General features: G+C 41.7%; 1 protein-coding gene across 3 annotated transcripts in view; it reads left to right on the top strand.

The window, feature by feature from the left end:
* Positions 1–314: 314 nt before the first annotated feature.
* ANK3 (ankyrin 3) overlaps positions 315–15,704 on the top strand; it is a 687,375-nt gene continuing 671,985 nt past the window's right edge. For 2 of the 3 annotated variants that reach the window (XM_059900926.1, XM_059900918.1), the window contains exon 1: positions 315–587. In XM_059900926.1, coding sequence (XP_059756909.1) covers positions 531–587 — 57 coding nt within the window. In that variant the 5' untranslated portion in view covers positions 315–530. The remainder of the gene's footprint in view (positions 588–15,704) is intronic. The other variant, XM_059900920.1, reaches the window with a different exon arrangement.

Below are 15,704 nucleotides of genomic sequence, written 5' to 3'. Positions count from 1 at the left end.
ACTTAGCGCTTGAATAAGCACCAATTAAGCAAATCATCAGAGCTTATTGTTATTAGCAGTATTAGTATTTTGTTATTATAATGGAACGCTCTTCAGCAGCCCGCAGGAAACAGGACCTGCCCTCCCTCCCTTCCCGGAGCTCCCTCCGCCCCCCGCTCCCCAGGTGAGACGCCCCCCAACTCCCCCCCCGCCCCGCCCCCTCCGCCCGGCGCCGCTCCGACCCCCAGCGCCGCCCGACTGGGCATGCTCGCCGGGGCCCGGCGGCCAGCGGGGAGCGGGCCCGGCCGCCCCGCGCCTCCACCTGAGCGGGGCCCGCCCCCCGCGCACCGGCCCCGGGCGGGCACCTGGCGGGCGCTGCGGACACGGCAGGGGGAGGAGACGCCGCGCGGGGCGGGCGCCGCGGGGCCGCGCTCGGCGTTCCTGAGCCGCCGCCGAACTTTTCTCCGAGAGGGCTCACGTTTGGGGGCCGGAGGAGCGGGGCGGGGAGGGGAGAGCGGAGTTTCTGGAAGGAGCCGCCTCCGCTCCACAACATGGCCTCCTCCGCCTCCTCGTCTCCGGCCGGCGCCGAGAGCGCCCCTCCTGCGCAGGTGAGCGCCGCGCCGCCCCCCTACCTGTGGCTTCCTGCGCGGCGGGGGCGCGCGGGGGGCCCGGGGCGGGGGGCCCGGGAGCCGGAGGGGCGGGCGCGCGCGGGGGCGCCGCCGGGAGCCCTGCTCTCCTGGGGGTGCCGGGCGGAGCCGGCGAGGCGAGCGGAGGGGACCGGGTCCCTGCGGCCGCTGGGGGTCCGGCTGCGCCCGAGGGCGCGGGACCAAAGTTGCGGCCGCGGGCAGAGGCGGGAGCTCGCAGTCCGTCCCGGCGCGCGCGCGAGCGAGCATCCCGGGGAAGGAGGGAGGGAGGGCCCGAACCTGCGGGGCTCCCGCTGGGAAACATTTGTCCAGAGGAAAAGCGCGGCCCGGGGCTCGGGACGCCCTCGCCTCGGTCTCCCGTCTTTGGGCTTCTGTGTCCTCGGCTCGCCCCTCCGACTCCGTGCCAGGCTGAACCGTCCGCAGGACACGAGCGAAGTCGGCTGCCCACGTTGGCAGGGAGGAAGGAAATCACCTGGTTCTGAAAGTTACCTTCAGAGTTAGGCTTTTTTTTTTTTTTTTTTTTCGCCTCCCTTTCTTTTCTGAAGGTGAGTCGAGATACTTCATTTAACCCAGTGAGAATACAAAATCTACTTTGAAGATTGGGACGTAGAAACAGTGCAGGCCAGTGCGGATATGGAGTGCAGTGCTAAGGGATGGCTTGCGGTGGGTTTACCTTCTCCCCTGATCTTTGAGAGCCTTGCCTCGGCGCGCAAGTAAAACACCCTCGAAGTAAAAAGTGGTTGCGTGATGTGCAAAACGCAGCTTCAAGATAGGTCTCCTTCCTCCCGCCCCACACCCCTGAGCAGGTTGCCACCTTTAAGCTCAGAGGCGTTTAGTAACAGTTTTGCAGCTGCCACTGTGTGTGTGTGTGTAATAGGGGGTAATTGGTGTAAAACACGCGCGTATGTTTGCATGTGCATAGAAGGTCTACAGAAGGAGGACTTAAACAGTGGTTGTCCTTGGGAAGGGAGCTGGGGGACGGGTGGGAGGGAGACTCAGTTTCACACACCTTTTGGGACTTTTTTTTTTCTTTTTTTAAACCATGTGCATACATTACCTATTTTAGGAAAAAAGAGAAATATTACCGTTCCCAAAACCGAACATAGCCTTGAAAGCAGTAGTTTACCTAGTTTCAAGTTACGTGGAATTGCCCTTGAAACACACAAATCTCCTAGCCCCTATCATATCTTTCCTGCAGTTGTCATCTCTAAAAATCCTTAGGGAATCAAGGGGGAGGTCTTCAAAAGAAGACTTTTAAGTCTTGACAGAAGCTATTGGTGGTTTTTATTGCTACTTCGATTCTGAGTTTTAATTTTGCTTTTTTTGAGAGCAAGTGTGGCTTGTCTGATTTTGGAAGAGGTGGCTTTCTGGTAAAAGCACAGCCAGGAGACGTGCTAGGGTGATACCAGAACTTTTTCCGGGAGGGTAGGCCATCACAAGAAGGTTCTAGTAGGAAAACCAGAGGGAGACAGTCTCAGAGCGGACATGGATTGCTGGCAGAGCAGTTTAGGCATCTTTCTAATCTGCTGACCTGGGCTCAAATGGATGCATCTTCAAGGAAGCAAATTTTCAATATTGAAAGTGAATGTAAAGTTAAAACCACAGCTCTGAGACAAAAACTGACTGAAATCGAGCAATCCACTGAATATCTTCAATCCAGCTACTCATATCTAGAGGGCCGATTTCTCTTAGTTCTCAAATCCGTGGAGGATGAATAAGTGAGTTGTGAATCTGGACCGTAGTTAGATGGTTATTTATGATGAACCATTTAGAGCCTGTGTGAAACTCCATAGCAGGAAATGTGGCTCAGTGTCCTTCAGACAATATAAAGACCAATGGTGTGTTTTGGAATCCAAAGAGACACTGTGGATTCTGAATTTGTTTGCATTTTTGTGGCAGTGGTTACATTAGGGCTGTCGTTTTCCTTTATTCAGTACCTCTGTTTTTTCCCCCCTTTACAGTGTTAATGCATTGAGCAAGTGAGTCTGCCTAATTCTAGAATAATATTTCGGTAATTGAAAATAATGTAATTGTTCTGGACTCTCAGTGGCTGTTCTTAGGTTAATTTCCAAGTAGTAACATCTATATTTAAAAGTTATCCATTATTTTATGCACAAAATGTTTGTATATTTTTATAGAATGTGTTACTGTTGTTATAGGAAATCATTATAATCCAAATTGGTGGTCATGTGAAATTCTAGCTTATATAAATGGCATTTTTACTTTTTTGAATAAATACCTGAAATTGGTGAGACCAGGTACCTGACACCTTTACTTAAGAATGGTTCTGAGTTAATGAATTGTAAGTGGAATGTTTAGCCTTGCTACAATGTCTCCAAACTTATTAAAGTCTACCCTTCTGAAAAGATCAAGGTTATTCATGATGTAATCAGATCTGAAGTAACCTTTCCCTGTCTGTATTGACTGGGTTGTTGTTCACATAACTCTACCCTTGGGTCTTGCAAATGTAAATGCAGTGAGATGTTGGGTTAGTGTTAAGGTACCTGGAACAGTAGGGCCATTTAACTGCGATTTTTCATTTTCATCCCATGTCAATATGTGAAAACAGCTTAACAATTTTTTAATTGCCTTCTATATATAATTTTAAAAGTTATTTTGATATTGTGTGCTTTCTATTAGCCATGTTTTTAAGTACTAGAGGCACAGCTGTGGTTATAGATTGAACGTTCTATCAAAGTTAGGTGCAGTATCTGTTTGAGTATCTTTTTCCTGATTGGACCCTAAAGGATGTGATAAATCTTCAAAATCTATACTCATGGTTGAATTACACCTTGGACACTTGTCCCTTTGTGTTTGATACAGGGGGCAAACTGTATCTTCCAATGGATTTGTCTGTTCCAAAGGACATAGGTTTTTCCTGGAACCAATCAGGTTCCTGTTTGACCATGGGAGTGAGATCAACGGCACCAAAATAGAACCAATTCTTTGATGTTTTATGGAAATTACTCCTGAATTTCCTCTCTTGGGATGGTCCTGTATGGATTAATTAGTAAGTGTCTTATGTTGGGTGAGAAGAAAGCAAACACACTTAACATGAAAGTTATATGTGTTCAGAACTGAGTAGAAGTGGTATTTTAGAAGAAACTGTCTTTAGTACTTGACAATTTATATTAATAAATAAAGATTAAGTGAACTAGTGTTTGGAGTTAGAGCTTTAAAATACGAAATAAGTTATTTTGGTATTTCTTTCATCAGGTGATGCTCAGTTGCTGCCATTTTTCAGATAATATTAAGAAAAGGGAAATATTGAAAAATTGGCCTGAACATACATTTTGTTTTCTGGGCAGGGAGGGCATGAATATTTGGACTTGGTCTGGTAGAGGAAAGGGGCAGAATGGAAGTTAATTTAAATGCCAGTGTAGGCTAAAGAACTGTGTGTGGCTGATTTGGCAGGCTGTTTTCCAAAGTGTTTTAAAGGTAACTATGGTGATTCATTAGTAGCTATTTTGTCCCTCCAGCATGGAACTGCATTTCTGTGCTGTGTAGCTCCTCTGGGTAATGCCATGACTTAATGCCAAGGATCTGCTTACAGGTGTGGGGCTTCTCTTGTCCCTCTTTTTTTCACATCATGACATTTTATATGGAATCTGGGAAAAAGACGCTCTGCCACTGCAGCTTTGCCCTTTAGCATCAAACACAGGGCTGGACACACAGTAGGCCTTCAATTCATGTTTGATGATCAGATAAATATTGAGAAGGATCTGGCATTCAGATTTAGGAGCAGCATTAATTATATGAACAATACTTTGCACTCCTGTCATGTGAAAGGGACTCCCAGGTACACAGAGTCTTGGTTTGTACTGTCAAGAAGTTCATAATCCAGGTGACTTTGAGTTTACATAGGACAAGACTCACAGAGAGCCAGCACCAGAAAATTTTCCATGTCTAGATCTTTGGTATCATTTATTCAGGTGCCTCATATTTAGTTTGGCCTTTAGTGTATAATCAAGAAGGGAAGAAAATGTAGATAAAGGTACCTAAGAATTTAAGGAGAGGTGCATCAGGAAATAGACTTATACTTCCTAATTTCCTCCCTGAAAAGTGCCACAGAATGGAAATGTGTACCAAAAGGCATGGAGAACTGTCTGAAAAAGCAATCTGATTTATTCTTGTTTATGGTGACCTCATATTCACAGTGTGGGTAGACCATAATTTATTTCCTAATTTCCCTATTAATAAATGTTTGCCTTGTTTCTAGTTTTTTGGCCCCTACAGACAGTGCTGCAAGTAAATATCCTTATATGTTAAAAAAAAAGTTCAGAATTTAATTGGAGAAGACATATGCATCTTTACTAATAACAGCCGTGATTTCTTGTGTCTCTCATACTAGACGCTATGTACTTCAAAAGAAACTGTAGGGTAGAAATCATTACCCCTCCTTGTTTTATACACAAGGAAAGTGAGCTTCAGGAAGGCTGTGCAAGTTATGGTTGGTAAGGGCTGAAACTGGATTGGAACCCCTGTCTGCTTGAGAAATGGACAGAGCAATGGTGGTGAAGTCAGGAGGCCAGGAATGGAGTCCCCCTCCCCCAAGTAACAGTAGCACCGGATCCGCAGAATCTTATCATCTCCTGGGCTTCAGTTTCTCCACTGGGAAAAGGAGAGAGTTGGAATAAACTATTTCTAGGGTTTATTCCAGCTAAAATAGTCTATGATTAAAAAAAAAATTAAACTCTAAAAGAGAGGTAGAGATAATTAGTAATAAAGTGATACAGAAGCATTTCCCCCACTCATATTTTGGCATTCCTAATGTTAGGATACTTTTCCAAATGTTGAGAACTTTCAAGTTCATTTTGTATTGTTTATTTTAAGTGGTTGATTTTCTCCAGAAAATCTGATTTTAAAGAAATTTTGCTTTTTGCAATTCATGATGTCTTAGAGCATCGGGAATTTATTAGTTGCAAGGAGAAATAGCAAGAGGACATCTCAGTGAGTCTGGGCTGGTGATTGAACATTCACCAAAGGCAAGGGATTTGAATGGGAGTCAAAGTGGGACACTTCACTTAGGTGGAGAGCAGGGGGACAACTGCTTGGCCTCTTTGGGTCCTTTAGGTTTTCTTTCTTTCCTCCTCCCCTTCCCCCTCCCCTCTTTCCTCTTTCCCCTCCCCTCCTCCCCTTCTTCTTTCTTAAATTTGAGATATGATCAGTGATATGCTGGTAAACGGGCTCTCAAAGAACAAAACAAAACAAAACCCAAAAGCCCTGATTTATAGCATTTGCCTGTTTCTGTAGGGAAAATACGACTTTTGGTGACTAATTCCAGTGTGTATTTGGGGGTCTTAGGGTTTCCCCCATGTTAAGCAAGCAATGCTCTGACACCAGCAGGGTGCCCTGTCATTCAACTCAATTCTGACACTGTCTACCCAGAGATAGCGTGAGATCCCACAGGTTAAGGGCCTAGTTCTACGAGTCTGCCCCCCACACCCCCTGCCCAACTTCAGATGCAAGTCACGAGCCCAGCTTATCCCCTGTGCTTCTGTCCAGTTGGTTATAGATTAGAGGTTCCAGTGACCCCTTCCTGGGTTTGATTAATTTGCTAGAGCAGCTCACAGAAGTCAGAGAAACACCTTACTTACTAGATTACCGGTTTATTATGAAAGGGTATAACTCAGCAATAGCCAGATGGAAGAGATGCATAAGGCAAAGTCTGTGGAAAGGACTCGGAGCTTCCATGTCTTCTTGGAGCACATCACTCTCCCTCTGTCTCCCCAGGGAAGCTCCATCTCCCTCCTGGAAGCTCTGCTGAGCCCCTCCTTTTGGGTTTTTATGGAGGCCTCATTACATAGGCATGACTGATTAAATCCTTGCCACTGGCGATTGATTCAATTTCCAGTCCCTATCCCCTCCCTAGAGGTTGAGGGGGTGCGTGGGGACTTTCAGTTCCAACCCTGCACGTGGTTGGCTCTACTGGCAACCAGCCTCCCTTCCTTAGGAGCTTTCCAAAAGCTCATTAACATAACAAGACTCCTTTACTGCTCTCCTCACTTAGGAAATCCCAAGGGTTTTAGGAACTCTGTGCCAGGAATGGGTTGAAGACCAAATATATATTTCTTATTATAAATAACAGTATCACAGAATACTTCCATCGTGGTTGATTTCAACCTGACAGTGAGAGGTGAATGTGGAGTTGGAAAGAGATGTACAGAGTTGGCTGTCTTGAAAGCTGGTATTAGCTAGTTCCAGCACACCACTTATTTATTTTTTTTTTATAAATTTATGTATTTATTTATATTTTATTTTTGGCTGCGTTGGGTCTTCGTTGCTGTGCACGGGCTTTCTCTAGTTGTGGCGAGCGGGGGCTACTCTTTGTTGCAGTGTGCGGGCTTCTCATTGCGGTGGCTTCTCTTGTTGCGGAGCATGGGCTCTAGGCACGTGGGCTTCAGTAGTTGTGGCACGCGGGCTCAGTAGTTATGGCTCGCGGGCTCTAGAGCACAGGCTCAGTAGTTGTGGCACACGGGCTTAGTTGCTCTGCGGCATGTGGGATCTTCCCGGACCAGGGCTCAAACCCGTGTCCCCTGCACTGGCAGGCGGATTCTTAACCGCTGCGCCACCAGGGAATTCCAAAACTGAATTTTTTTAGTTGAATCATTAATCTGTTATCCAAAATATATTTGGCACTTAAGAGATATCAGGCAAACATGGGGAACCCTGGGTAAATAAGAACCAGTTTTTACTCTCCAGAATGTCATAGTTTAGTAGGCTGTTTAAATGAACTTTAAGTAAAGAAAGGACTCTTGTACTGAGAATGGTTGATCAGGTCTCTTTTTCCACTGGCACAAAATAAATACCAAGTAGATCCCGAGATATCTGGATTAGAAATGAGAGAACCGGATGGACCTAGAGATTGTCATACTGAGTGAAGTAAGTCAGAGAAAGACAAATATCATATGATATTGCTTATATGTGGAATCTAAAACAAGGGTACAAATGAACTTATTTACAAAACAGAAATAGAGTCACAGATATAGAAAACAAACTTATGGTTACCAGGGGGGAATAGGTAGGGGGGAGGGATAAATTGGGAGATTGGGATTGACATATACACAGTACTATATATAAAATAGATAACTAATAAGAACCTACTGTATAGCACAGGGAACTCCACTCAGTACTCTGTAATGATCTACATGGGACAAGAATCTAAAAAAGAGTGGATACATGTACATGTATAACTGATTCACTTTGCTGCACAGCAGAAACTAACACAACATTGTAAATCAACTGTACTCCAATAAAAATTAATTTAAAAAAATGAGTGAACTGAGGTCTGTAACTGGATTATTAGATGTTAGAAGGGTGGAACTGGGATTTTTAAGGTTCTGTTTCTTTGGAGGTCAAGTTAAGCATAACAGATTTTTCTTCCCTTTGTGTATATGTTGGTGTGTGTGCAAGTTTATGAATCACCTTTATTGAGGTATAATTTATATACAATAAAACTCACCAGATTTAAGTGTCAATTCTCCCACTCTTACAAACATTATGCCCCATCACGACGGAATATTTATTTTCTTAAGAAGTTCACTGGGGTTCTTTCTCCATTAAACTCCCTTCAACCCTCCGGGCAAGCACTGTTTTGATTTCTTTCACCATAGATTTGCTTTACCTATGTGTTTTCTTCTGTGCCTGGCTTCTTTCCCTTAGCATAATGTTTCTGATATTTATCCATGATGTTGTAGGTATTAGTATCATTATTATTAATAATAATTAGTAGATTATTCCTCTTTGTTGCTGAGTAATAACTCGTACGAATATACCACGAATTGCTCACCCATTCCTCAGACGTTGGATTGTTTTCCTCTTTGGCTGCTATGAATACAGCTGCTATGTATGTTTTTGGATAGATCTTTCTGTTGACATAGGTATTCCCCTACCCACATCTTTTTTGTGTGTGTAGGAGATTAAATACCAGGAGTAGGACTGTAGAATCAAAAGGCAGTGTATGCTTAACTGTACAAGAAAAAGACATCTCTAGAGAATGAATGATATCAGATCAGAATGGGGGAAAAGGGGAAAATACACAGGAGAACTGTTCCTTTGGCAGGTACTGAATCTGAGAATTTTGAAACTATGATTTATGATTTAACTATGGACAAAAGGTGAATATTGAAAGAATTGATGTCAGTAAGATTTTACAAGCTTGTAAAAGAAAGTACAGTTAAAAAGAAGTCTTTTATAAAACTGCTGTATTGAGATATAATTTATATACATAAAATTCACTCATTTAAAGCGTACAATGCAATGACTTTTAGTATACTTACAGAGCTGGAAAACCATCACCACAACCCAATTTTAGAACATGTCTATTACTCTCAAGTAAGTGCTCATTTAGTCAGAAACCATGGTTTTGGAGTTAGGAAGACCTGTGTTTTAGTCTGAGTTTTAACTAGTTAGCAGCTGTGTGACCTCGGTAAACTGAATCTCAGTTTCCAAACCTTTGAAAATAGAGATGAGGATACTTCCTTTACAATTTTTTTTTTTTACAATATTTTTATAAGGATGATAAATAAAACACATAAAGCACTTGGTATGTAATAAATACTAAATAAATGTTAGGATTTATTGTTGAACTGTGTTTGCATCTTTGTAATTTCTTTGGCATTTGGTTCATATCTTTACAGCTCCTATGGTAGTCTGGCCTCTGCTAAAGGTATCTTTGAACATGTCTTTTAAGAGGAAATGAAGTGGAGTGGAAAGAGGAAGCTTGGAGTTGAGAATAACCTGTTGGGGTTTTCTCACTCTTTTGCCAATTAATTCCCATTTAATTGCTCTGTTGGGTAAATCACTTAACTGTGTTTGCTTATATGTGGAACTAGAGTAATAACATCCACCTTGTAAGGATTGTTCTAAGTGTTTGGGGAAATATACATGATACGCTGATACAGTAGGTGCTCAATAAATAGGAGCTGTTATGTTGTGATATCAGAAGCAACCAACTTTGAGGTAATTACATCTTGGAATAAAATGTATGTACAAAATTTAAGGCATAGATGGAAAATTAGCTCATGTACTATGTGTATATTTGCTTACAAATTTTTATATTTTACTACTAGTAGAGTGCCAGGTATATAGTCCTTAATAAAATATTTGATTAAGTAAATAAAGAAGAAAAAGTATTTTCCCCATTCTGTTTCAGTCTCCCTCAGTGTTTCAGTATCCAGGACAGAGTTTCATTTTTCCATGCTTCAGCTTTATTCACTTATCTCCTTTCATTTGGCAGAGGTGTGTGTGTGGGGGGGAGGAGCGGTGCAGGATGATTAGAAATTATCATAAGAACAAAACTTACAACAATAATTGCTTACATCTGTAGACACCTATTTCTATCCCTTACTTACATGTTATTTAAAACATTTGTGTCTCCCAACAACCACAGCAGGGAATGGGAGTAAATAGTCTAATTTTAGTGAAAAGAAAAACAGGGCTCAGAGGTAGACTTGTTCGTGGTCCTTATGAAGCTAGTAAGTGGCAAAGCCGAGGGAGGGCAGGGGACAGTAAAGAGGAAAGCTTGTGTGTGGCTGGTGGGAGCATAGTCTCAGGCAGCTGTCTGCAAAGCAGTCTGGCATTACTTAGGCAGATTAACTGTTAGTGACTCTGTGACCCAGCAACTCCATTCCCACAGACGGACACTGGAATGTGTGCCTTAGGTCCCCAAGAGGACGTGAGCAAGGTTATTCGCTGCTGTGTTATTAGTAGTGGAGGGGGGTAGGAGGTAATTGGGTGACCATTGCTGGGAGAGGGAGAGGGGGAGGTAGAATGACGGGTGCACATCGTGGAGTTGTCTGCAACCATTAGAAGTAATAGATTAGCTAAACAGAACCATCATGAATGGATCTGAAGAATCTAGTGCTTGGTGAAAAATGTAAGAGTGTGAGGTATATTTATCATTCATGGGAATTAAAAATTCATAAGTTCAGCACAGTAGACTTCTCGTAAGAACGCTTACAGAAAGGACTCATTAAACACGTTAGCATGCTGCCTTTGGGGCCCAGTGCGTGGGAATGGGCTAAGGAGATAAAAAGGAATAAATAAGTGAAGAAAATAATGATAGTGTGCCATGAACCAGGAAGTATGGCTGATTCAGCCCTCTGAATGGTGAAGTTAAAAACAACACATTGTTACTTAATATCATTTGAATACCTATTACACGATCAACTCTGTTACCATCAGGCTTAATTAAAGAGATCTTGTTATCATTATAAATGGGGCGAATGTTCCAAGGGAAATAAAATTTGGACTGGTATCTAAAGTCTCAAGTGAAGTGTTGCACAGAGAGCAACGTCTTTTTCTTTTTAAAGGTTTACAATATTGTACTCTTGAGTTGGTATAATTTAAAAATTAACCTCCTTTTTTTAAAAAAAATATTTATTTATTTATTTATTTATTTTTGGCTGTGTTGGGTCTTCGTTTCTGTGCGAGGGCTTTCTCTAGTTGCGGCAAGCGGGGGCCACTCTTCATCGCGGTGCGCGGGCCTCTCACTATCGCGGCCTCTCTTGTTGCGGAGCACAGGCTCCAGGTGCGCAGGCTCAGTAGTTGTGGCTCACGGGCCCAGTTGCTCCGCGGCACGTGGGATCCTCCCAGACCAGGGCTCGAACCCGTGTCCCCTGCATTGGCAGGCAGATTCTCAACCACTGCGCCACCAGGGAAGCCCTAACCTCCTTTTTAATTTTGTATTTTGGATGACAGAGGCTGATGTGTCATATAGTACTATCAGTTTTTACAGAATTTGAACGTCATATAGTACTAAATATTTAACTCTAAAATGATATCCAAACTATCCTTATCGTTCTTCATGGATTCAGAAAGTGTGCAATATCCTATTATATCTAGAAATAGTTGTCTGCATGTATATTATTATCCTTAAAGGATCTAAATGTGTGTGTGTGGTTTTTTGTTGTTGGTGGTGGTTTTTTTTTTTTTTCAGATATATCCTCTTCTATTGTAATACTTGTTTTCCAAGTTAACTTTGAAGTATAGTAGATTACTTTTTTTTTTTTTTTTGGCTTAAAACAATGCAGATTTATTAGGCTGCAGTTATGGAGGTCACAAGTCCAAAATGGGTTAGCAAGACTTTGTTCCTTCCGTAGGCTCTATGGAAGAATTCTTATCTTTATCTTTTCCAGCTTCTAGAGCCTGTCTGTGTTTCTTGTCTCTTAGCTCTGCATCACTCTGACTTCTGCTTTGATCAACATTTTGAATAGATTGCTTTCTTTTCTTTTTTTTAAATTGGAGTATAGTTGCTTTACAATGTTGTGTTAGTTTCTGCTGTACAGCGAAGTGAATCAGCTATATGTATACATATATTCCCTCTTTTTTGGATTTCCTTTCCATTTAGGTCACCGCAGAGCACTGAGTAGAGTTCCCTGTGCTATACAGTAGGTCCTTATTAGTTATCTATTGTATACATAGTAGTGTATATATGTCAATCCCAATCTCCCAGTTCATCCCACCTCCCCTTCCCTCCTTGGTGTCCATGCATTTGTTCTTTATATCTTTGTCTCTGTTTCTGCTTTGCAAATAGGTTCATCTGTACCAGTTGTCTAGATTCCACATATATGTGTTAATATACGATATTTGTTTTTCTCTTTATGGCTTACTTCACTCTGTATGACAGTCTCTGCTCTTTAATTTAGCTTTCCTTTCAACTCACTATTTGTGATCCTTCTGAAATGATAGCTGTGTAAAATGGTTATACTTATGTCTTGCACATATTGTACATTTTTGTAACAACAACTATCCTTCCAGTTGAAGAAAGTCATAATGGTTAAAAATTCAACTCAAAATGATCAGCCTTTGAAAGTGTTTATTCATCACTACCATGGAGGTGTTGTATTCAGGAGGCAGACTCTTCTGGGACGATTGTAATGATAGGTGTAGGAGCTGGAGAGAAATTTATTACACCATCAGCGATCCCAGTGCCCACCTGTTTGTGAGTGGTGTGCAGAGGAGAATTTCAGGCTTACCGGTGTTATGCAGAGGAAGGCCTAGCGCTTGTGTAAGAGTTTCATCTACAGTACCATGCAATAAAATGTTGACAACAAAGAAATAGTTTTAATGCTGTGTTTTATCTTTCTCAGCAACTTAAATGAAATAGTAAGAAAAGGGAAGCATTGCAATCTAGTGGAAGAGACACAAACTCAAAGTCAGAAGATACGTGAAAATAAGATTCATAAGTGTGATTCTGGATTGATCTGCAATTCAGTTTCCTCATCTACAAAATGGGGATAATGATAATGCCTACTTTATCCATCTCAGAGCTGTAAGGATCAAATTGTATGATAAGGTAATTTATTTAATTCAACTTGCTTAGTGCTGTATAAATATATAGTTTTTAAAAAAGTATTGTTTTTTTAAATGAACTGCTCTTTTTCAGTATATCTTTTCCATTGAACTAATTTAGCATCTTGCCAAATATAAGTAATAGCGAATGATATTTCAGTGATGATTGGATACTTTGAAAGTTGATTTCTTAAGAGATTTGACATTTTTAGCATCTCTTTGAGGTTTTGACAACTTTGAATCTTATTAAAGCATTAGGGGGACTTCCCCGGTGGTCCAGTGGGTAATGCTCTGCTCTCCCAGTGCACGGGGCCTGGGTTCAGATACCTGCTTGGGGAACTAGATCCCACATGTATGCCACAACTAAGAGTTCGCGTGAAGCAACTAAGAAGCCCGCATGCCGCAACTAAAAGATCCTGCATGCTGCAACTAAGACCTGGCGCAGCCAAAATTAAAAAAAAAAAGAAAAAAGCATTAGGCATGCCAGGAAACTGTGCTATTTCACTTTACTGGGTCCAGTAGAGCAGGTATATAAGCAATAACTAAAATCTTCTTGTGACTCCATGCTGCATTTTGCAAAGTCTGGTTGGGTTTCAAAGCTGTTACTAGGTATAAAATGGCATGGCTTAGATTGTGTGGATGTCTACTTAAGTCTCCATTGAATCTCTCAATATGTGGAACTGATCAGCCTGAAATTCTCCAGGTATTTGAAGAATCAGTGTAATGAATTGCTCTCTGAGTTGGGAAATTTTGGTTCAGTGTACTGTTCAGAATGTACATGCACTTGGTCAAATCACTTCTCTTCTACAGAGTATCCTACCTGCTTAAAAGTTCTCTATGCTCTGAGATCCAGACTGTGGTGAGGTGTCAGTCAAAACTAGTACATGCTGTTTTCCAGAACCTTCCAGTGAGCTAAGTCTAAGCTGTAAGTTTACTCAGAAATTGATGACGACTCTGGAAGGATGAGCAAAATACCTAATACACATTTACAAGGAATCCTGAAGAATCCTTTTATCTGTTTGTGATCTTTGCTTCAATTAGAAATCTGAGTCATTAATGAAACCTTTCTTCCCCTCTCAAGTAATGAGGTACAAATACTTTCAGTTCTGCCTGCTACGTGACTTTTAAACCCAATCCTCTGTTCAGCTGTGTGCCACTGCTTTGGTTCTGGCCCTCATCATCTTTCATCTAAGGCATTTGAACAGTTGCCTAAATTGTCTCCTTGCTTCCACACTGTCTTCTAATGGACAGCCGGCCTCACCACTTATCTTTACAAAACACAGATATGATGTCATTCTTCTATTTAAAAACGTTTTATGGTTATCCATCATAAATAAGGTAAAGTCTAAACATCTTAGGGTTGCACAAAAAGTCTTTTATCATCTTGTCCCAGTACAACTTACCACTCTTATCCTTCATTTTTTTCCTGAAACATCTGACTTTGTGACCATGCTATACTTATTTCTCCAACCTTTCCCCAAATGGACTGTGCCTTTGCATTTGTCCATGTCTTTGTACAAGTTTTCTCTCTGCTAATTTGTGCCATTCTCATTTTTCTCTTCCTGGAAAATCCCTACAAATCCTTCAATACCTAGCTCAAATGTCCCCTCTTCTAGGCAAACTTCCTACACTTCTGCAGATAGTGACACTCTGTCTTCTGTGGTGTTGTAGCACTTCATGTACATTGGCAGTCATGGCATTTACCACATTTTATTGGAGCTATTTATTTACCCATTCTTCTCTAACTAACTGAACAGTGGGCTCCTAGAGGGCATATTTACCCTTTTTTCCCTCAATTTTCATGTCTGCCTTGCCCTGTCTAGGATCTAGCACATCTGATGCCGTGTTTATGGCTATTGAACAAAAAGAGACTCGTCAGTTGGACCATGTTTGCCAACATAGTCTCCTATAAGACAGTGTTGAGGTTACTTTGACATTCAAAAACCTTCTAAAGATATTCATATTTAAGTCGGATGTAGGTATATGGTAAGATTTTAGAAATGTGTCAGAAATCTGGCAAGAGTATGCATATATGATAATATCTAATAATATTTTTGTCTTTTGGAAGGTTTGACCTTGCACCCATTTCCTGCTAAATAGTGTAGTATTGGGATTTTATAGTAGCTGTGTGCCTTGGGCAAGTGAAAATCACTTCTCAGAGACTCTTTTCCTCATCTTTTAATGGAGGTGCAGATCTCATAGGGTTGTTGTGAGAATTAAATGAGATCCTCGTGGAAAGCACTTAACATAGTGCCTGACACATAAGCTCCTATCTTTTGGGCATCTAACAATAATACTGAGTTTACTGTGTGTGTGTAATATCTGTGATAATATATACTAATAATATGTATTTCTATAGTTTATTATCCTAGTAAGGAAGGGATTCTTCTCATAAATTCTCTTTTGTAAAAGACCATTACATTCTTTTGCTTAAATTTCCTCTTCTCTCTTCCTCTTAAGGTAAAATGGTGGGAAACTGTCCAAATTTTTTCTTTAAAGTGATTTTTAAAAAATATTTATTTATTTATTTATTTATTTTTGGCTGCATTGGGTCTTTGTTGCTGCGTGTGGGCTTTCTCTAGTTGTGGCGAGTGAGAGCTACTCTTCGTTGCGGTGCGCGGGCTTCTCATTGCGGTGGCTCCTCTTGTTGCGGAGCACGGGCTCTAGGCGCGCGGGCTTCAGTCGTTGTGGCACATGGGCTCAGTAGTTGTGGCTCACGGGCTCTAGAGCACAGGCTCAGTAGTTGTGGCGCACGGGTTAGTTGCTCCACGGCATGTGGGATCTTCC

Source organism: Balaenoptera ricei, chromosome 16 (genome assembly GCF_028023285.1).
Source record: "Balaenoptera ricei isolate mBalRic1 chromosome 16, mBalRic1.hap2, whole genome shotgun sequence".
NCBI classification, from domain to species: Eukaryota; Metazoa; Chordata; class Mammalia; order Artiodactyla; family Balaenopteridae; genus Balaenoptera; species Balaenoptera ricei.
Note: the sequence above shows the minus strand (reverse complement) of the source record. Positions and strands in the feature narration are given on the sequence as shown.